The following is a 24,074-nucleotide window of genomic DNA, read 5'->3' on the forward strand; positions in this document are numbered from 1 at the left end:
GCTGCCGCTGCTCCTGCTGCCGAAGGAAAATGCAAAATGGCACATTGGGGATGTGAGGGATTCTGCCACTCGCTTTCGCGGCCCAGATCCACTGCATCCTCTCTCCGCAGTTCGCGGGCAGGCATGCGGCTGTAGGTCCCTGCCGGGTTGTCCCCGGGTATCCTAGCCAAAGTGGTGGTGATTCGGCAGCGGCTGCTGCCGGAGCAGGGGGGGTGGGGGGGAGACCGACGAGAGAAGGTGTTTCCTCTCGGTTCCCCCCCACCCCGAACCCCCTTCCCCTGCCTCCTCCTCCTCTTCCTCCTTTTCCTCTTCCCCCTCCCCCTCCCCTGCCTCCTCCCCCTCTTCTGCCTTCTCCTCCTTCTCCTCCTCCTCCTCCTCCCCTTTTACCTCCTCCTCCTCCTCCTCTGGCTCCCCACACCCCGCTCCATAGTGAAACATGGGACTGTGCTACAGTCTGCGGCCACGGCTCTTTGGGGATCCCAGCGGCTCCACTTCCAATGCCACGACCTCGGAATCGGAGCCGCCGCCGCCACCGCAGCAGCAGCAGCAGCAACAGCTGCCCCAGCAGCAACCGGACCGCACCGCCCTGCCACCCCTAAGCTCCGGGGAGCATCGCCGTCCCGGGGACCCACGGACAGCGGCTGCAATCAGGGTTGGGAGTGGAGAAGGTGGTGGTGGTAGCAGCAACGGTGGAGGTTGCGTGGGGGAAGCGGCGGTGTCAACAGCAGCTGCAGGGTCGCTCAGCCGCGGGGACGTCGCGGGCAAGCAGCTGTGCGGCGGGGACCGGGACGGAGCGCTAGTCCTGCAGAACGGTGGCGGTGGCAGCGGCAGCGCTGGGAATGGGGCGGCGGAACGGCAGCAGAAGCACCCGCAGCAGCCCAAGCAGCAGCCGCCGAAGCAGCAGAAGCAGCAGCAGCCTTCGAAGCAGCAGCAACAGAAACAGCAGCAGCAGAAACAGCAGCAGCAGAAACAGCAGCAGCAGAAGCACGGCAAGCAGAAGCAGCAGCCGCTCAAGCAGCACTGGGACAAACTGCGCGTGGAGGAACGTGAGGCCGAGAGGGAAGCGAAGAAAGTGAGCAAGAGCATCGACCGGGCGCTCAAGGAGCAGAAAAGGGAGTACAAACAGACTCACAGACTTCTCTTACTGGGTAGGTACCCGAGAGACATCCTAGCCGCGGCGGGAAGAGGGAGCTCTCCTCTCCCTCCTCCCAGCTGTCATCCCTCCTCCTTCCCCATCCCGTCCTTTCCCCCTCCTTCTTTTTAACGCTTTGGTTCTAGGGTGGTCTTGTCTCTCAGGTCTTGCCCCTTTTTCCTCCATCTTCTTTTCCTGGACTTTATGGAGCAGCGAGTGGTTTTTGCGCGTTTGTGGATGACAGGGAAGCGTGAGTTTCTGCGCGTACTCGGGTCATAGCTGCTCCACCCAGGCGCGAAGCGATACTAGTAAGGCTAGACTATAGAGCTTCAGGTTTATTTCAAGTGTGAGAACCTAGCTATAGAACTTGTGTGAGTAAATTGTTCCGTATCCTGAGAAATCAACTGGCTCTTTTCGCAGAGACAGGTACAAGGCTGTTTAAGAATCCCTTACGTCTCCAGCCTTCTAGTTGGTCGGTGGCTGGTAGTGTAACAGTGAATCTATAGAAGGATGTCCTTGGAGGATACATGTCAGAGGGGGAAGCTAGATAAATGGATATGGGTCTCTGAGCCCTCTTTAACATTATTTTTGAAAACATTTGAGACTGTTGGCTCTTTTGGGGAGATATTGTGTAATTTTTGCTACTGCCTCTTGTTATTTAATTAATGTGCCTCTCCAGAGATTCTTCCCCCAGTTGATTCATTTGCAGCGACTTGAAATCCACAGGGATACCTAATTCAAGCATCTCATTTCCTGTAAAGAGGGGGATAGTCCTGCTGCAGTTTGTTTTAAGTGGACAAAGGAAAGGGTTTGTTTTTTTTAAGCCTTTTAGCTTAACCACAAAGCTTTCATTTCAATCACAGTGCTAAAGCAAAGACTCCAATAGGTGTGCTTTGTTTGTTTTTGGTGGTGTTTTTTGTTTTGTCATTTTATTACCCACTTAGAATCTGGCTTGCATTCCTTCCTATATAGACTATTTATATTTCACCTTACAGCAAGAGTATTCATACTGTCACTGTTCTTATGAATCTGGATGTAAAAAAAGAAAAGTAAAGAAATACATTGTGACAGCTTTTTCAGTGTGATAAATATATGTGGCTGGTTGCCAGTACAGTATCACTGAAACTCCTAAAAATAAACTATAGGGTCCATTATGATCACCTGGAAATCTGAACTACAGCACATACAACAGTGTTTCTAATATCTGGTAATTGGGAAGCATCCTAATACCTGTTGCATTTCAAAATTAGACATTTTCAAAGACAAACTTTTAAAAATAATAGTCTTATGTACAATTCAGTAGGTTATATAAAAGATGTACTTTTTCATTGCTCTTTGCTTTAAAAATGGATAGGCAGAGTATGTTGGTTTCAATAAGATGTTCAGAACTTAAGAGATGTGAACCATAAATGTGTTTATTATATATTATAAAGAATAGAAATTGTGTTGATGATCTTCTACTTGAAGTGTCTATTGATTTCCTTCTCTGTAATTCTTAGTAAGAAAACTTATTGTTGTTATTGTTTTCAGGTTTAAATATGTTGGAAATATGCCAAAGGACACTTGGAAATGTACTTAAAATCCTGCTTTATTTAACTGTCAGATGAGTAATTTTGTTAAAAAAATTTTTTCAAGTACCTTCTTCAAATTTTATATAGACTTTTTTTTGCCTGTTAACTAAAATTACTTTATGCAAAGACACATACTAAATAGTACATATATTCAAAGTTATAAACTTAGTTTATGACTAGTTCATTAAAATAATTAATATTTAGTATTTTTGCAGGCCATTTAACACATTCAGTTTCTCACTAATGTCAGTTTACATTTAATAGCTCTTATTAGTGTCTTATAAGTTCATCTTTGAAGTTCAGAGAAATCTGGAATTATGAGTACATGCACATACCATACACACACACACATACACATACACACATACCCATCTCTTTGAAAGGTGGGTTTTGGCTATTATAAGTTCGCTGGACCCTGATAAGCCCTTCATTCGACTTTGGGTAGTTGGAATTCCTCAAATAATAATAGTTCATATTTATATAATGTTTTCAAATTTATGAAGTTTTTTGTTGTTGTTGTTTTCCCCCACAACCTTCTTATAAGCTGATCTGTATAAGTCTTATACTCCTTTGTTTATTTAGTTGTTATATAACTACTAAATGTCATTGCTGAAACTTGAATTCAGGTCTTTAAATTTCAAATTCATTGCACTTGGGCTCTTATAAGCTTATAAGAGCTCTTATATAAGCTCTTAGACATCAAAGTGCTGGTTCTTAATCCTCTTGGTTTTATAATGTAGTATAAGACCAGTGACTGGATAAGGTGGGCTAGAGGACCAACCAAACCACCTTTGGTGAATTTGTATGATTGTGAAAGGAAGATAGTAAGGTTCATGATATCTGCAAATTTTGCTTGTTTTCATGCAATTAAAACCTCTATCTTTTTAAGGATGTGGGAAAGCAAGAAAGTATTTGAAAGTGAAAAGTGAATAATTCATGGACACATCTTATTATAATTCATTTTGAGTTAAACTTTGCTTGAAAAAATTATTTTGCAACCCTACATAGCCTTTATAGCAAAACAACAAGCAAAAAGTTTGTAATTTGGGAGAAATACTTTTATTTGGAAATATTTTTGTTTCCATTATTAAAGCACGTATGTAATAGTGCTTTGGGTCACTTATATAAGTAGCTTGTATGACTCAAAAATGATCACCACATCTGACAGTCATTTTTAAAAAAAAATCTGTATCAGTACATGTTGAAATAGAAATAGACTTTGATTTTGGTGGAATTGGAACTGACTGAATTTGATTGAAGATTTTGAGGATTTTCTGAGTCTTTTAACTCCACCTTACACTCATTTCTATTGCCAATGTGGTTTTATGACATTTTCAATTGTCCTCACAGAAATGAGTTTAATTAGAATGGTGATTATTTCAGTCTTTGTGCTTGTATCCCTAGTGTTTTGCAAGCATAGTGTTTGGCCCATAATAGGAATTTAGTACATACTTGTGGGCTAATTAATTGAAGGATCCCAGTATTTTATTGCATTGAATTAGTGGTTATTTCAAGTTCAGATACTAGCTGGAAGGATCTTGAATGATTGCAGGGTTCTCCCCTCCCTCCTCCTTAGTCTCCAATTCTGGGAGCCTCAGGATCTCTTCAGATGTGTATGACTTTGGACCAACTCTGAACCTGGCAGAAAATATGGCAAGTTGAGATTGTCATCCTCTAGGTCCTCTACTTATTGTGTTTGTGGTTATTGTTGAGTTGTTTCAGTTATTTTTTTCAAAATCTTTGTGTACCCACTTGAGGTTTTCTTGGCAAGATACTGGAGGGGTTTGCCATTTCCTTTTGCAGTTCAATTTACAAATGAAACAGACTTAAGTGACTTGGCCAGGATCACACAGTTCTAATATTAGATTTGAAAACTCTCTGTGCTCACTTTAGTGAGCATATATGGGCCACTACTAACTCAAGGAAGACTGAATCCCAGTTGTAGGAATCTAAATATCCAGGGAGCCCAAGAGAAACAGAAGATTCTCCTCCATTTGTTTGCTAAAGTTAGTCAAACCAATCTGACTAATAGCAGATAGAGTCTTAGATTTAACTTTTCAGTCTGGAGGCTCCAAGAATAAAGTCAGCCAAGGGTAGATTTTGCAGGACGTTATTATGTTATCTGGGTTTTTCAACCTAGTTCTTTAAAACAGCTAATTAGGATTTATTAAGACTCAAGGGGGCAAAGGGATGTCTAAAAGCCAGATACATATCTATATTAGGTCATATTTACTAGTATTTGAATAGCTTACAGGCAGCCCCCCTTGGGAATTCCAGATAATCCAGTACAATAATTGTGCACAATTTTGGGGTGGGGGAGTTGCATTGTATGGAAATGGAATGTGATAACTTCAATTTTTTCAGAAGGAAAATGTACTGTCAGATGACTAATAATGAGATACTACAGCCATATGCTGTATAATTGTGTATAAAATAGAAACAATGTATTGTTCTTTTCAAGGAATATTTGAGAGGATCACTTATTAGAATTTACATAATTGTATTGGGGAGGGCAGAATAGAAGATTAGAAATCAGAGGAACTGAGTTTAATTGTCTGTTTTACTATTTATTAGCCTTGTGACCTTGGACAGGTCTTTTAAATTCTTATGATAGATGGCACATTAGAAACAGTGCTAAGCTTGGAGTCAGGAAAACTTGAATTCAAATCCAGCATGACCTTAGGCAAATCACTTAACCTATTTTCTCAGTTTCCACAACTATAAAATAGGGATGATAATAGCACCTTTTAGGAAGGATGATTGTGAGGATTAAATGAAATCATTAACATTAAAACACATTTTGGCATTCTGAAAACCAAAGTTAAGATATGGAATGGCATAGGAATGTATACTGTGTAGAATATAAAAAATATATCTTAGTCTATTGCAGAGATGTGTGTTACTATATATCTTGTTAAAATAACTAATGCATTTATGAATCAAATCTTACTTTTGTGTTTATTTCATGAAATAAGTGACATTCATATTCTTCATAGTAGTCTGTAACTATGAGTTGTTTGAAAGCAAAAACAAAACTTTAATCATCTAAAATTATTATTATGATTTTTACAGCACATCATGTTAGAGTGCAAAAAGAAATGTAACAGCAATGAAAGTCCTAATTTTTGTAATGTTTTGGCACCATAAGGAATTTTCAGTAAGAATTTGCTGTTATGGAATAGGCTTTCCCTACTTTCTCCTAAATGTCTGGTCAACTTGGTCTTTGCCTGCTGACTAAAGAAAATTAGGAAGTTAGTTAGTGTTGGGCTGACTCTTTTGATAACTGAAACTACTAGCTTTCGTATTTATCATCACTGATAACCTGGAAATTGTGGAGAAGTTTGTGAATGTTTTTATGAGTTGATGGATTGCTTTGTAATTCACCTGAGATTTGTGCAACAGCATGGCTAACATAATTGCTATCATCTCATCTCATCATTCCCCATAATTGAAAACAGTGACGCAATGCTACATGATGGTGATAATAATAAGAAATACATATTCTGGAGCTACTAGATGCATGCTATTGACTAAGCATTTGGGTTGCAATACTAAGTAAGCACTTTGAGGTTGAGATCCATGGTATCATGGGAAACTACACAAAGTAGAGGTATTCAGCAGATATTGGGTGTTGATGAGTACTAATGGGTAGCATATTAAAAGTGGCATATCCCAGGAAAACAATAATCTCTATATCCTTGGTGTTTCCATTCAAACACAGGCATCACAAATGTAAACTCATAAAGGATATATATAGTGTGTGTGTGTGTGTGTGTGTGTGTGTGTGTGTGTGTTTTAGATGTGGATATTCTTTAAGAGGTGTCATTTACTTTCTTTTAATTTTAGGCTGATAATTCAGTCAGTCAGCAAGGATATATTAAGTGCCTGCTAGGTGCTAGACACTGTGCTAAATACTCAAAAGAAAGGCAAAAAACAGTCCCTGCTCTCAAGGACTTGAGTCTATTGGGAATGGGGGAGTTGTCAATGAATTTATAGACTAATGTAGTCCCCAGGGATTAACTAGGGAAAAGGACACATTTAATGGGGGAACATAAGGAGAAATTACTTTCTTTTGTTATATCCTATTACTCAGGTAGATGAGCTATACTAGAGAGAGAGAAAAGAGAAAATAAGTAGTTCTGCTGTTGATCATTCCTTGTTTGCCTGAACAAAGTTTTTCATATACACAAGTCTTTACCCCAATTCTCATTGGTTCCTTCCTGAATGTATGGAGGGGAAGCTAAAGGAATATGGCACAGAATTAGGAGGAATAAGAGTAAAATGAAAGACAAAAAAATAAGAAAATAAAATTAAGGGTCTTGAGTATCTGTAGAAATGAATACTGGGCTACTACATGCTATTGCATCCTTTTTTTCTCAACTGATATCAGTGGAATAATAGACAGGGCACTGGATTTAGATTTGGGAAGATGCAAATTTAAATCCTACTTCACATAGTTATTAATGGCATGACCCTTGGCAAGTCATTTATCTTCTTTGTATCTTAATTTCCTCATCTATAAAATGAGAAGGTAAGACCTGATGGTTTCTACAATGCCTTCCTTGTCTAAATCTATGATTCTCTGAATACCATTCCCCTCATCCCCTTTGTATGAAAGATCTTTGGAGTAATACAATGGACTAGAAAGTACTATATTTCAAAAGAAAATACATGTGAGCACAACCATATCATTTTTTGGATCAAATTATGAAGAAATAGCATAAAAATACTAAAGCCAAATGATGAGAGAAACAAGTAAGGTCTTCTATATTCTTAGAATTTTTCCTTGATACATCACCTCAGAATTTTGATAAATGGTACCATTTTTCTCAAATAACATAATAGAAGCATGAGAATACTAGGTTATAAGTGTCTAGAAGGCAGTACTACTTGCATGTGCTTGCCTTCTAGATTTCTTAGGACATACTACATTGCAAGTAGATATTTTTAATAAACCTGTTTTTATCATTCAGTTGATGGCAAAAGAATAGAATATTAATTTTTTCTTCGGACATCATTATCAGCAGTTGAAAATTTTCCAGAATTGTACTTGAACAGTGTATCTTTTGCTGTTGTAGTAAACTCTTCTCCCCAAAAACCAACAAATAAGCAGTTTTTGTCTATATTGTCATCTTTCTGTAATATTGAAGTAGCTTCATTTGTTCACTTTAATCTTCAAATCCTACCCAAATTTTACCTTAAGAAATCTTCTTTGATTGTTCCAGCTGTAACACTCTGTCTGTTAAATGGTGATAATACTACTTACACATTTAACCCAGCCCATAGAGTCATTGTAAGAATTTAATGAGACTACATATGAAAACATTTTGGGTGCCATTAGTTTCTGGGAAGTTGCATCTTTAAACTCATAGAAATTCCCTCCCATGAATTTCTGTAATACTTATAGTAGTTGTTCTGTAATTTTCACCCCATTTGGGGTTTTCCTGGCAAAGACACTAAATGGTTTGCCATTTCCTTCTCCAGCTCATTTTACAGATGAGGAAACTGAGGCATATAAGGTTAAGTGACTTGTCCTGGGTCACAGAGCTAATAAGTGTCTGAGGCCAGATTAGAATTTATAAAAACAAGTCTTCCTGTCTCCAGACCTGGCATTCTGAGCCACCCAGCAGCCCAGTAGTACTTATAATAATTACCTTGCATTTTGACAACTTCATAGGATCATAGTTTTTTAACTAGAAAAGATCACCTCTTTTTGCTTATGAGGAAACTGAGGCTCCCAGATGTTGTAACCAGTATTTGAACCCAGGTTTTTTGACTTCCTAACCGGAACTATTCTGCTATACCACATCTCCTCTGGTTTGGTACAATCTTGAATTATTCTGTATCATTTTTTAATGTTATTTGCCTCTCCTGCCTTCACTAGACTAAATTACTTGTGGACAGGGATCATATGGGATCTTTATTTTCCCCTAATCAGTTTCATGTTTAGGGATTTGCTAATATTCAGTAAACTTTAAAATGTTTATAAAACACCTAAATAGGATTCTGCTCTTTAATGTCTTTATAAGATTTGTTTTAAAAGATATGATTAAACCTTTTAACAGAGTTCAGTTCAATGGACTTCTTTCCAAAATGGTATGTCATTTCTGCTTGGCTTCTCAGTGGTATAAATGAAACACTATCAATTGTGGCTCATTGGGATTGGCACAAAGTTGATTCTTACTAAAATGTATTGAGTAATATGCCAGTCTCTTCTTAATAATGATGAAACTTTTTTTTGTGGTATGAGACACAGATCCAGAATCATAAATCTTAAAAATTGCCACTGAAAAGCCAGAGGTGCCTGGATTCGTTGTGGCAGTCACAGCAGCAGTTTGTTGGGATAGCTTGTCACAGTGAGTTCTGGGGCTTGTCTTCCCAATTCAAGTTCTGGTAGCAAAATGAAAGATTACATGGCAGTAATAATTGGTTATATGTGAAATGTGGAAAAGAGTTATGGGACTTGGGTCCATTCTGTGATCAGCCATAGTGTAATGGAAAGAGCACTAGATTTGGAGTTGGAAAATCTGAGTATAAATTCTAAATCTGTCCCTTACTGCCTGTACATTCTTTGACAAGTCATTTAAACTCTCTGAACTGAAGTATTCTTATCTATAAAAATGAGTTAGTTGGTTTAGATAATCCCTAAGGTCACTTCTGGCTTTAACTCTTGCATAATGTGACTCTTCCATCTTGTTCTCCAATTCTCCAGTCCTCACTCCAACTCTCTGGTGTGTGTGTGTGTGTGTGTGTGTGTGTGTGTGTGTGTGTGTGTGTGTGTGTGTTTAGCCCCATGTCACCACCGCTCTTATATTAGCAGTATAGTGAATTCAAAGATTCAAGATAGTAGGACCCTGGAAAACAGAGACTTGGAATAAGTTAGTAGATGTTAAATTCTTACCTTTGTAGAACACCTTGGCTTTTGCAATGCTTCTTATATTGCTCTGTATAGATTCATCCCTAGGATTAGCATTTTAATCTGCAGATATTGTTTTCCATGTTCTCAAGCCAAAAAGTAGAGAATCTCCCCAAGAAAGTAATCAAGATGGTGAAGGACCTTGAGATCAAGTTATTTGAAGATTGATACAGGGATGTTTCCCTTAGAGAAGGCTAATCTTTTTTTTCCCCCTAAAGAGATTGGGGTTAAATGACTTGCCCAGGGTCACACAGCTAGAAAGTGTTAAGTATCTGAGATTAGATTTGAACTCAGATTTCCTCACTTCAGAACTGGTTCTCTATAAAATGCACCACCCAGTTGCCCCAGGAGAAGGCTAATCTTAAAGGGCACATGAAAGATTCAGTCTTTAAGAATGTTGGACTACATGACTTTCAAGATCCTTTTCACCTCTAACTCTAGGATCCTATGATCTTAAATATTCTAAAGGCTGTCATTTTGAAAGGGAGTGGAATGTCTTGTTTGGCATCAAAGGAGTGAAATATGAGCAATGGGGAAAAGTTATAGGAGGATATATTTTAACTTAGTTTAAGGAAGAAGTTTCTGACAAGTAGAATTATCCTACAAGGAGATACCTCAGCACAATAGAATGAGAATTGGAAGGGACCTCAGAAATCAATTGGTCCAATGGTTCAACCCAGTTCTTTTTCAGATGTAGAAACGGAGGGACTGAGACATTAAGTAATCTCAAGATCAGACAGGTAGTGAGAGACAGAACCATAGAAAATTTCCCCTTCCTACAGGTGTCCAAGATAGGCAATGATTTTGTAGGGTCATGCAGGGAACATTCTTCCCCTCCCATACATCTTGAGCTACATGGCCTATGAAGTCCTTTTTAATACTGACATTCTGTGGTTCTCAGAATGTTACTAAACAACTAATTCTTATCCTTCTGTGTCCTGAACTTATAATCACATGGGAAGGTCACGGCATCAAATTCAAGTTACTTTTATCAAATAAATGATCTGCACTGTCTACTACCATGTCTACTAGGCCTTTGTTGTTGTTTTAAACAGAATTATAAATTAATTCATACTTTGTAAACCCAAGAAAAACAACTCTAAAGAAGCATTTGACATACATCCTTAACATGATAGGTAGCAACATTCTAAGAGACTGGATCTAATGTTAGAAGAGCTGGATTCCAGTCCTATTTCTGCCGCTGCCTTTGTGATCCTGGTCAGACAACTTCATATATTCCACCTGTTAAATGGTGATAATACCACACATTTAACCCATCCCATAGAGTCATTGTAAGAATTTAATGAGACCACATATGAAATAGTTTCTAGAAGTTGCGTCTTTAAACTCATAGAAATGCATGGAAATATGTGGAGTAATTTGAGACCAAGTAACTAGTAGACCTGGAAGCAAGACTCTATGAACAATAATAATAGACTGTGCAAATTATGTTTATAGCTATTTAACAGAAGATATACTATATATATAAAATCAAGATTCAGTGGCCAGATACCAGAGCAGGGTAGGGACCAAGAGACAAACTGAACTAAAATTAAACCAATTGTGACATGGCAAAATGCTCTGGATTTGGAGCCAGAACAGAAACCTGATTTAAATACTGCCTCCAGGACTTAGTGATGTGAGCCTAGGTAGTGGCTTAATCTCTCTCACATTCCATTTTGTTATGTATAAAATGAAGATAATACTTTTACTTTCTAGAATACAAGATTGTAAAGAATGGTCTTTTTAAGTTCTAGAATACATCACAAATTTGAATTATTATGAATTATATAATTGTCATTATAATTGGGAAATAATGAGACCAAGGTTATACCTTTAGCAGGTCCATAAAAATTCTATAACTTAGCTTTACAATCTCTTTCTAGAATTCAGTTCTTATCCTCCATTAAGCAAACAATAAGTATTCAATAACCCAAAAAATGCAGAGGAGTAGACACACAGCTGAAGAAATAGGCAAGGCTGGAGACATCAATAGAATCCCAAAATAAAAAAAGGGAAAAGGTGCATACCTATCATCTCTTATCTCTCTTTAGACTGGTTGATTGAACTGTTCCCAGATCAAAATCAGCATGTGTCCAGGTGAGATGGAAGTCTCTCCATGGGTCAGTCTGGCTTATTCATTTTCCTTCCTTTGCTTGGGCACTTTATGGAATGGATTCATGAACATTTTTATTACAATTTTCCTCCTTTTTTGTAGATATAAACTTGTCCATTGAGCCTCTTATTTTTTTTCTTTACTGCTCATAGCCACGAATGTGCCCAGTTGACAACATGAAAGGGAAATTGAGGTTACTAATAAAATCACTTAAGACTTAAAATAGTAAAAGTTAACTGCATGAATGTTGTTTAATTGTATATTTAAATAGCACTAGGGAGAATTCAGAATCCTGATTTAGTTAGATGCCTTCTCTAAGATAACAGCTCAATTACTGTAGAATTTGGTATGTCCCCAGGCTATCTGTTTCATCTTCCTCAAGAGCCCAGAGGCCAGTGCTGATGAGCCAAAGGTTCACAGGTGGGTAAATCAAGTGGCTAAGAGAAAAGTCAAGTAATCACTTGGATATTAATAGGTTACAGATTAGAGAATAGACCTTTCATATGTGAAACTGGTCTATAGTTTATAACTTTAGAAAGTTACTTTGGGCACAGAGAGATTAAATAATTTGCCAGTATGTCCAAGATAGGATTGAATCTGAGTCTTCCTGACTGAGGCCAGTTCTCTTTCTGCTAAACTGTATTGCTTCAGGAAGAAAACAAACAACAGCATTACGGGGGGGGGGAAAAAAAAAAAAAAAGGCCAAATTTGTGCTTGTTTTCCCCAAAACCATCAGTGAGAGTTTAATAATTATTACCCTATTAAAGTTTGAAAATGATACTTTAATGGGAGGAAGATATGGGTTCAAGTACTGGCTCTTCAATAACTAAAACTAGTTAATTATGTGACCTTGAGGCAGTGGTATCCCCATAGTCCTCATTTTTCACTTCTATTAAATTTGAGGGTTAAATACAGTTGTTATTAAACTCCCATCTAGTTCTGATCAGAGTCCTGTGGTCTTATAAACACAGCATTGATGCAATTGATTGCTTTTTTGTTTAAAACATTTGGTCTTAGTTTTATTTCTTTTGAATAAATATCTAAATTTCTGATAGTGTAGACTAGAGATTCCTTTTTTTTTTTTTTTAAATAACTTTTTATTTACAGAACCCATGCCAGGGTAATTTTTTACACTATCCCTTGCACTCACTTCTGTTCCGATTTTTTCCCTTCCTCCCTCCACCCCCTCCCCCAGATGGCAACTAGTCCTTTACATGTTAAATAGATTACAGTATATCCTAGATACAATATATGTGTGCAGAACCGAATAGTTCTCTTGTTGCACAGGAAGAATTGGATTCAGAAGATATAAATAACCCGGGAAGAAAAACAAAAATTGCAAGCAGTTTATATTCATTTCCCAGTATTCTTTCTTTGGGTGTAGCTGCTTCTGTCCATACTTGATCAACTGAAACTGAATTAGATCTCTTTATCGAAGAGATCCACTTCCATCAGAATACATCCTCAAACAGTATCGTTGTTGAGGTATATTATGATCTCCTGGTTCTGCTCAATTTCACTTAGCATCAGTTCATGTAAGTCTCGCCAGTCCTCTCTGTATTCATCCTGCTGTAGACCAGAGATTCTTAAATTTTTTCCACTTGTGATCCCTTTTTGTCCCAAAACTTTTTACATTACTTCAGGTATATAGGTATATAAAATAGGAATACAAATCAAACATTTACTAATAATAAATCATAGTTTCATGACCTCCACATTCAAGACTTCAAATCACAGTGTAAGAAATATGCTGGGGGCTATTTGACTAAATTTATTTATTGATATTTTTATTTATAGGTGCAATGTTGTATGTAAAGATGTATGGTTATTTAAAATTACTGTTATCCTTCATACTTGGTGAGAATCAAAAAGGCTCACTGGGTCAAGTCAGTGTACATTATGTCTGAAAGCTCTACCACAGGTTGGGCATAGATAGCTCATATGTACATTTGGGAAAGAGATGTCTCTAAGTCTGTGCATTTCATGTTTCTTTTGAAAGAATCCTTGGTGTTCTGACTCTGGTGAGAGGGCTGCTGAACCCTTATTCAGGGCTGTTTATCTACATTTGGTATCCACTTGCTTCAAAACTTTCACTTGACACTCCAAAAAGCTACAGCATGGAAACTTTTCACAGTCAAAGGTTCTGATAAAGGCCTCATTTCTAAAATATATAGAGAATTGACTCAAATTTATAAAAATTCAAGCCATTCTCTAATTGATAAATGGTCAAAGGATATGAACAGAAAATTTTCAGATGAAGAAATTGAAACTATTTGTAGTCACATGAAAAGATGCTCTAAATCACAATTGATCAGAGAAATGCAAATTAAGACAATTCTGAGATACCACAACACACCTCACAGATTGGCTAAGGTGACAGGAAAAGATAATGACATATGTTGGAAGGTATGTAGGAAAACTGGGACACTGATACATTGTTGGTGGAACTGTGAACGGATCCAACCATTCTAGAGAGAAATTTGGATCTATGCTCAAAAAGTTATCAAACTGTACATACCCTTTGATCTAGCAGTGGTTGTATTGAAATTATATCCCAAAGAGATCTTAAAGGAGGGAAAGGGACTCACATGTGCCAAAATGTTTGTGGCAGCCCTTTTTTTGGTGGCAAGAAACTGGAAACCGAGTGAATCCCCATCAATTGGGGAATGGCTGAATAAGTTATGGTTTATGGATGTTATGGAATATTATTGTTCTGTAAGAAATGACCAACAGGGTGATTTCAGAGAGGCATGGGGAGACTTACATGAATTGATGCTGAGTGAAATGAGCAGGACCAGGAGATCATTACACACGGCAGCAATAATACTATATGATGATCAATTCTGATGAACATGGTCCTCTTCAACAATGAGATGATTCAAACCAGTTCCAATTGCTCACTGATGAAGAGAGCCATCTACACCCAGAGAGAGAACCATGGGAACAGAGTGTGGACCACAACATAACATTCTCACTCTGTCTGTTGTTTGCTTGCATTTTTTTCCCTCAGTTTTTTGTTTCCTTCTTGATCCGATTTTTCTTGTGCAGCAAGATAACTGTATAAATATGTATACATATATTGTATTTAATATACATTTTAACATATTTAACATGTATAGGACCATCTGCCATCTAGGGGAGGAGGTGGGGGGAAGGAAGGGATAATTTGAAACAGAAGGTTTTGCAAGGATCAATGTTGAAAGATTACCCATGCATATGTTTTGTAAATAAAAAGCTTTAATGAAAATAAAAATTAAAAAAAAAGCTATAGCATGCACACTGACCACACTCCAATAAAATCTTCCATAGAAATAGCCAGGCTGCTGAAATAGCAATCAAACAACAAACTTTGTCAGAAATTTATTATTTTCAGTAATCAGAACTAATTGAACTAGCAGTATGTCACCTATTATAGTATTTGATAAGATATCAAATCAAAGTTTGATTTAATCAAAGTTAAATAAAAGATCAAAGTTAAATAAATAATTCTTGACTCCAAGAAGCTTATAATTCTTTAAGGAGACTTATATATGTATGTATGTGTGTGTGTGTGTGTGTGTATAAATATATACACACACACATATATAGATACATATACTTATAAATCAAACATCTACAAAGCAAATATAAGATAACTTTGGATGGGAAGACTCTCAATTAAGGGTGAAAATGTAGATTTAATGATAGTTCAACAATGGTCATAAGATGAATAGAAGGGATCTCAGAGGTCATCAAGTCAAAACCCTTCTTTATACATAAATTCCTTGTATGCTGTAGGGAAATTAAATAACTTGCCCCATTTATCACATAGGGCACCGACAAGGTAGCATTTGAATCCAGGCTCTCTTATTCTAAAATCACTAGAAAGACCACTTAACCACAATCCTTCATGTTATAAGCAACCTTTTTACTAATGGATTAATATTATTGACTGTCAAGCTGGATCTGAGATAGTATTTCATCCAACTTTTTCTCTTCACACAGACAAAAAAAAATGTGATAATTATTTAAATCATCTCCTTGTACATTTACATTGAACTATATATTTATTTTCACTTTTATTCACCCAACAACCCAATATGTGCAAAACACTGGATTTGACAATAGGGAAATATAGATTTAATTTGAAACTAGTTTCCCCTTTCATGTATTTTATAATGAAGTAAAGGGATAAATTGCTTGCCTCCCCTCCCCCCACAAAATACTATAACTAGAAAATAATAGTGTAGAATGGAATATAGTAACCTAAAATAATTACCAAGTGCTATGGACCTAAGGGGAAAAGACCCCCATTTGCTTTGGGATGAAAACATTTTCATGAATAATAATACTACTGAGGGCTAGCATCTGCATAGCACTATACAGTTTATGAAGCACTTTATATTGGTGATCTCATTTGTTCCTCTCAGAAGTCCTATGAAGGACAAAAAGCCCAGTATTATTATTCCCATTTCTCCAGATAAGGAAATTAAAGTTTAGCTAGATTAAGTGACTTACTTACATAAGCCAAAACACTTTAAATATGTGCTCTACCCCACATCGTTTTTTTTTTTTAAAAACCCAACTGCCTGACTGGAGTTCTTTTTCTTTCTCATCCTTTTTGACTTCTGTGCAGCATCTGAAGCTGTTGGTCACCCCCTCTTCCTGGCCACTCTCACTTCCCCTGGCGTTTCTGACTGCTTTTTCATATTTGTTCAGTGATTTGATTAAGATCACATTGCTGCTGTTCTCTCATTTTCAGTTATCTAACTATTCTGCTAGAGGTTTTCTTGGCAAAGATACTCCAGCTCACTTTATAGATGAGAGTGGCAAGCAGAGTTAAGTGACCAGAGTCACACATCTAGTAAATGTCTGAGGCTAGATTTCAACTCAGGTCCTTCTAACTAAAGGGCCAGAATTCTGTCCTCTGTACCACCTAACTGCCCAAAGACCATATAGCTTAAGTACTGAAACTTGGATTCAATTCCAGTTCTCCAGTCAAGACTTCTATTGCTTAAGTAAAACTAATGAAGAATTTTTGAGTTGAGTTATCAGACTAAATCGACAACCTCCCATGAACTCTTCTTCCAACAAATGATGTTTTTAACATATACTTACAGTTTGGGAACCTAGGAGTTGCATCAGGCATATAACTTTATTCCCAATATTTCCATGTTCTCAAACTACTGAATTTTGATTCGCTAGTTTAAGTAAAATTATTTTTGTATTTTTCTGAAAGATGATTAGGATATTTGAAGTCAAGTACAGGAGTGTTAGGCAGCTAAGTAGTGCAGTAGATAGGGTGCTGGGTCTGGAAATAAGCAGACTCATCTTCCTGAGTTCAAATCTGGACTCAAATATTTACCAGCTAGGTGATCCTGGGCAAGTCATCTAACTGTGTCTGCCTCAGTTTCCTCATATGTGAAATGAGTTTGAGAAGGAAATAACAAATCAGTACAGTATCTTTGCCAAGAAAACACCAAATGAAGTTGAAGAGTTTGAGTTGACTGAATAATAACAGTTAAAAAGTAACTTTAAAGATAATTGCTTAAAGGGAAAACAGCTATGAATAGTAAGACTCTCACTCAATTCTCTTTTCTCCTCAGATGAGACTGTACTTTTAGATATGCTTTTGTCTGGTGCCAAAAGAAGCCTTTATCATGTAGGTTTATTTATTATATAGAATTGCTTATGAGTCAGATGAAGTCAGTTCTTATGGCCCATATTCTTGAGATATAAGAAGAGTATTATCCAGAACACTTCATAATGTCTTCTTTAATAGTATTTATTTTTATTTTATCTGTTTGTGTTGAAAAAAACTTTAAAAGGTTTAGTGATTTTAAAAAGTTGCCAGTGTGTCTATTGGATCATAAAAAAGAAAAAGGACCTACATGTGCAAAAATATTTGTAGCAGCCCTTTTTGTAGTGGCAAGGAAGTGGAAACTGAGTGTATGTCCATCAGTTGTGGAATGGCTGAATAAGTTATGGTATATGAATGTAATGGAATATTATTGTTCTATAAGAAACTATCAATAGGATGATTTCAGAGAGGCCTGGAGAGACTTACATGAACTGATGCTAAGTGAAGTAAGTAGAACCCAAAGAACATTGTACCTAGCAACAACAAGATTATGTGATGATCAACTGATGGACTTGCCTCTTTTCTGCAATGAAGTGATTCAGGCTAATTCCAGTAGACTTGTGATGGAAAGAGCTTTCTGCATCCAGGTAAAGTACCAGGAGACTTTTAGAGGGTCACAATCAGTGGCGAAACTCTGGGTGAGATATAAGACCCTTCAGCCCAGAGGGAACCTGCTGACAGTGTTTGGTTTGGCTCCCCATCTACCCTAAGGGCTCTCGGCCTTCCTTAGAAATCAGGGGGCAGTGACAACCTGTGTTGTGACTGAAGCAGAGTGATACCAGGTGGCAAACTACATACAATAGCACGTTGTTCATGTTTTCCCATGTGTGCAGGATATACTTGGCGCATGCCCAGTGTTTTTGTTACATAAGGATGTATGAAGGTATAAAAAGGAGAAAGTCCTTGGAATAAACAGACTCCATTTTTCCACCATCCTCAGGAGTCCCACCTTGTCACTTCTCCACTAAGATGCTCTATTTTAATCATCCCATACATTTTGTCACCCCAACTTGAGGGCTGTACAAAGCAGGACATAACAGGGACTGAACGTGGATCACAACTTAGTATTTTTACCTTTTTTGTTGTTGCTGTTGTTTCCTTGTCTGTTTTTTTCTTTCATTTTTTTTTCTTTTTGTTCTGATTTTTTTCTGTGTGATAAATGTGGAAAAATGTTTAGAAGAATTGCACATGTTTAACTTATATTAGATTACTATTCCCTTCTAGGAAAGGGGGAGGGGAGGAGGTAGAAAATATGGAACTCAACATTTTGTAAGGGTGAATATTTTCAACATATTTGCATGTATTTTGAAAAATTAAGAGCTATTATTTTTAAAAAGTTGCTAGAAAACATCACAACTTCAGAACTATTGTAAAAATTAGAGAAAAATATTAATTTTAAGACAACTTAATTAGTGTTTATATCTCAAAGGAATTCTTTATTAATTACAGTCCTTCAAAATTTGGAGAAATAGGTCATATTTATCTATTATACTGAAGTTCAAAATTTTTAGAGAAGTAAAGTAACTACTTAGGTGATTCTAAAAGCTATATAAATGGATCACATAACTACATTACATGTTTACAATCTATTTAAAGGATAAAATGCTAGCCTTGGAGTCAGGAAAACTTATATTCCAGTCAAATACTTACTAGCTGCAAGACCCTGAATAGATCACAATATCTTTGAATTTCAATTTCCTTATCTATGTTACTGTTACTGTTCAGTCATGTCCAGCTCTTTGTGATCCATGGACCACACAGTCCATGGGATTTTCTTAGTTCCTTTTCCAATGGATTAATGCAAAAAGAGTTTAAGTGACTACCATAGAGGCACACAGCTATTAAATTCCTAAAGTTGGATTAGAACTCAGGTCTTACTTTATCCATTGAGCCACTTAGCTGCTGTGGGGATTAAAATTGTTCAACCTACAATATAGAAGACTCAGGCAGAACTCTGAGCCAATAGCACTTTATTAAAGGGTCTATGGTCTATGGTCTATGGTCCCCTCTCATAAAGTAGACAGCAAATCTTCTTCACAATCTGAGATATTTCCTTTTTCCAGAACCTTGTTTTTATAGTTTGATACCCAAATATGCAAAAGAGGCATGGTAAAATACAGAATTTCATTGGTTGTCAGGCCTTTCTCTTGAGGGACAAAAATAAGAGAATGGAAGTGGAAAAATAAATTAGAGGACTTTCCAAAGCATCAAGGCATCCCATACATGTTGGTTTTGGACATGGAATTTGAGCAAAATAGGATGGAGTTACCTTTGTCAGCTTCTTGTGATGGTGCAAGTGAGTCTCATAACTTGGTAAATAGTGAATGCTACATTAAAGTTTAAGATAAGAACTAATCTATCTAATTATCCCTACATGATTTATGTAAAATATCAAACTGATTATTACTGATTGGAATTGATTAGGAGTCTAAATGAATTATTTCTCACATTCTCCCACTTCAATCCATCAAAAGAACCCAGTCTTTCTTTGGTTCATTACTATCAAGTCAAGTACAAGAGAGTTAGGCAGCTAAGTATTGCAATGGGTAGAGTCTGGAATTAGGCAGACTTATCTTCCTGAGTTCAAATCTGGACTCAAATGCTTACTAGCTATGTGATCCTGGGCAAGTCACCTAACCTGCCTCAGTTTCTTCATCTGTGTGGAAGGCAATCCTCCATGGATCATGCAAAACCAGAAGGAGGCAATCTCCTTACTGAGCCACAAAGGTGATATTAAAGAGGAGGTAAATGGGCACAATTTATAACATGTTAATTATGTCCCATTTGATTAAACATTAACTCAGAATATAATAAATGTAATACTAAATGTCCAAAATGACTCTCACTGACCAAGAACCAACCAAGTTGGTCAGGTACTTCCTAGTAAAACGTACTCTAAAGGTAGGTAAATCAAGGGACAATAGGGCATTTGTTCAAGGATAGCAGCAGAAGTATTATTTCCCTACTTCTGGAAACATTTTGAATTTATGGAAATGATTCAAGCAATTTTGACAAACCGCTGCTCCACTGTGGCAAGGCAACATACCTGCAGACAGCACAAACAGACATAGATGGCTGTAACATAGGAAATGGAAGGAAATAATAAACAGGTTGAATTCCATGAGCAAAATAATTATCACCATTGCTGAGACAGAAGTCAAAATAGAAGACTGAAAAGAATTCAAAGTTCCAGGCACTGCAGGTTTGGGAACAAGTAAAAAAGAAGGAATATGAGAGAAAGGGTGTTGATGGTAGAAGATTAAAGTCAAGAACTCTCATTAAAATTTCATAATGTTCTGCAGAAGATACAGTTTTAGGGGGTCCAAGGAGCATACCCTTATGTTGCCACTTTTTCAGGTGCCAAGCAGCACAGTTGAGGCAGATAGCAAGAATTATTGTTCAAGCTCTATATGGGAGTATGTGATTCTTTGAAGCAGTCTTTTAAAAGTTTTTGCAATTATCACAACACAGAGATCCATAGCAATAGCCTGTATAGCAGACCCACTACCAATTACACAAAGAAAAATTAATTAATTGTTGTGGAACAACGCACCTTGCCCATATCACATAGTTATCCAGTCTCTGAAAGGTTCTCTGATGTAGTTCTCTGATGCAGTCTTTGGAGCTCTCTCTTCTTAAGAATAATGGAATGAGTGGGGCTTCAGAGAAGCTTCTCTCCACTTTAGGTTACTTGCAGATATCTCCTTCTCTGTTAAAAAAAAATTCTGACAAAATAGGCCTTATTGCAATTCTAGTTTGCTATTACAATAAGTTAGTCAGGTAGTAAGAACTAGCTCAAATCTTAATAGTTCTAATATTAACCACTAGGTCAGAGAACTTACATTTTTAGGGTTGCGAATTCAAATAAGAATTGAAAAATTCTGAACCCATACTTTATATTTGGCATATAAAATTACCTAATGTTGTTACAGGTATTATTAAAACCATCTAAAAATTTTCACTCTAGCTGTTTTCTTTTAATTTCTTATTTCTCCTCTAGAAGGATGAGATTTTGCTAAGGAATTATTAACAGAATACTTTTTTATATGATGACCCCTGATCACAACTGAATTAATTTAAAAGTTATCAAAATAGTTGCAATTATCAGAAAAAGTTTTAGGATAGGATGTATAAATACATTGATTTCAAAACAAAATTTCTTTAGCATTTGTTCTAAGCTGATTTGGGAGATTATTCAATAAAATTCCATAACTTTTTAGTAATCAAAAGTTTCATGCTTTGGCCAAAATAGTCTCCTAAACTCTTTGTATTATCAAACCAAACTTTACACTACTTAATAGTTTTTTCTTTAGTCATCCCTGGAGAGGGAGTTACCTTTATCCCAATGGAGATCTCATAAGATGCATTTCTTTTCTTATATCTGACCCCATCTCTCCTGGTGCATCCCCAGCCAGGAGGGACATTCCTCAGAGGACTGTCTCCTGAGAAAATTGGACTAAATTCCTGAGGTACCTACCTTTTGGCTTATTCCATTAGAGAAGTTCCCTACTGAAGATATTAGAGATAACCCATCACCCCCTTCAGTTATGAACTGAGGTAGGCAATCTTCTATTTACCTAAATTCCATCTTTTCCTAAAACTAACATTAATAATATTCAGGGATTTGTTTTTGCAAATTCTCCAGTACTTCCAATACTTAATTTCTGGGTTTTACTCCTAGGGTGCTAAGATTAATCAACTAGGATCTAAAGGTCCTTTATAAGTGAATATTTAGCAAAATTTACAACTTCTTTACTTTAAAAATTCCAAAAAAAATTAGCTCGGTCAATAACTGACTTTAATCCTAAGCAATTATAAATAAAAATAACCCTTTCCATTCCTCATCTCTGTAAAACTAAAATGAGCCTTCTTCCCAGGTCAGAAAACGATGAGATTATTCCCAGAGTGGTCACATATCTTGACAATTTACTATTGAAGTGGAGAATCTCTCCCCTAAGGCTGTCAAGGTCTAGCTCAAATTATTGCTCCCCCAAGATGATGTCAGAGCACTATAGTAAGGAGTGGTTCTCCTAAACCCTATCCCTCAAGGGACTAATCACAGGGAGCTCTAGTTGGGTCCCTCACCCTTCTACAAGCCACTAAAAGTTTCCCTCAAGCAATTTGAGAGATTTCTCTGCTGATGACAAAAATGATTTAATAACTTCTTATTAAAAGATTTAAAGGCTAAAAATCTATTTTAATCCTGCAAACGGAAAATTTTAAAATTAGCTGGCTAGTTGGCTGACTGATGCACTGGCTGGAAATGAAGAATTAGTAATTCTACTGCTGAATCTCCTTGGCCTTAAGAAAATAAAAGTTAAAAAAAATGGGAGGGGGAATGAGAGAATAACCCATATATAAAGAGTTAAAATTATGGTCATATAATTTTCATAAAAATAGAATTTTAGTGCTCTGGAGCTTATAAATTTAGAGAGATTAGTCATAAATTTAAACAATCCCTCTTATTTCAATCAGTGATCTTTCTTAAGGAAAATTAAATTAGGGTAAATCAAGGTAGATTTCTCAGTTTTCAGTTTAGAGATACTATATCAGGCTCAAAGAATCTGGGTAAAGATAGGGAGCAGAGTCCAACCTCTAAGAACCAATGACCATCATAGAACCATTGGTGAAAATCTAACCTAGTCTGAACTTTCTGTTTGGATTCCTTGCAGGGGCTAGGTTAAAGAAGTTGAGGCCCATGCATTTCAGTCCCATCTGGATCTCCAGTAATATGAAGATTAAATTTGTCCAACCTACAATAAGAGCTCTGAGCAAATGACACTTTATTAAAGGATCCATGGTTCCCTCTCATGAAGTGGACCTCAGATTTTCCCATAATCTGAGTTCCCTCCCTTTTCCAGGACCTTGTTTTTTACAGAGTTGATACCCAGATATGCAAAAGAGACATGGTGAAATATAGAATCTCATTGGTTCATAGACCTTGCTTTTAAGGGCCAAAAATGACATATTAAAGGGAGGGAGGGGTATTTAGAGTTGGGTGAAGTATGGTGCATTTCTACTAAGTGGTCAAAAATGGCCATCTGTTCATTTTGGTTAAGAGATAATAGTTTGGAGGTACAAAAATAAGTTGGAGGACTTTCCAAAACATGAAGACATCCCATCCATGCTGGGTTTGGATGTGGAATTTGAACAAAAAGGATGGAGATATCCTTATCATCTTTCTTGTGATTGTGCAAGTGATCCTCATAATTTAGTAAACAAGTAGTAAACATTACATTAAAGTTTGAGGCCCACTATAGGAACCTATCTATCTATCTAGTTATCCCTACATGATTTATGTAAAATATCAAATTGATTAATACTGATTGGAATTGAGTAAGAATCCAAATGAAATATTTCTCACACTTGCTTATCTATAGAATGGGGATAACACCTATAGAACTGGGTTATTATGAGGAGAAAATAGAATTATGTGAAGTATTTTAAAGCTTTATATAAATTATCATTATTTTAACTTGATTTAAAAATAGAATTATTATTATTGTTAATCTCATCTTTTCAATAGAGTTCATGTGTTAATAGTCCTAGGATGAGTTGCTATCCTGATATTATTATTTGAAATTTGATATATCATTGCACAGATAGATCAATTCATGAATTAAAATGTTGAGACATAACATAAAATGTAAACTCATTGACAATCTTTTTGGGGACAACTTCAGTAGCAGATAAGATCACAGGGATGATCCATACTTAAT

General features: G+C 36.7%; 1 protein-coding gene across 1 annotated transcript in view; it reads left to right on the plus strand.

The window, feature by feature from the left end:
* Window positions 1–406: 406 nt before the first annotated feature.
* GNAL (G protein subunit alpha L) overlaps window positions 407–24,074 on the plus strand; it is a 462,472-nt gene continuing 438,804 nt past the window's right edge. The window contains exon 1 of the mRNA XM_051970476.1: window positions 407–1,148. Coding sequence (XP_051826436.1) covers window positions 437–1,148 — 712 coding nt within the window. The 5' untranslated portion in view covers window positions 407–436. The remainder of the gene's footprint in view (window positions 1,149–24,074) is intronic.

The sequence above is a fragment of the Antechinus flavipes genome, chromosome 1 (genome assembly GCF_016432865.1).
Source record: "Antechinus flavipes isolate AdamAnt ecotype Samford, QLD, Australia chromosome 1, AdamAnt_v2, whole genome shotgun sequence".
Taxonomy (NCBI): domain Eukaryota; kingdom Metazoa; phylum Chordata; class Mammalia; order Dasyuromorphia; family Dasyuridae; genus Antechinus; species Antechinus flavipes.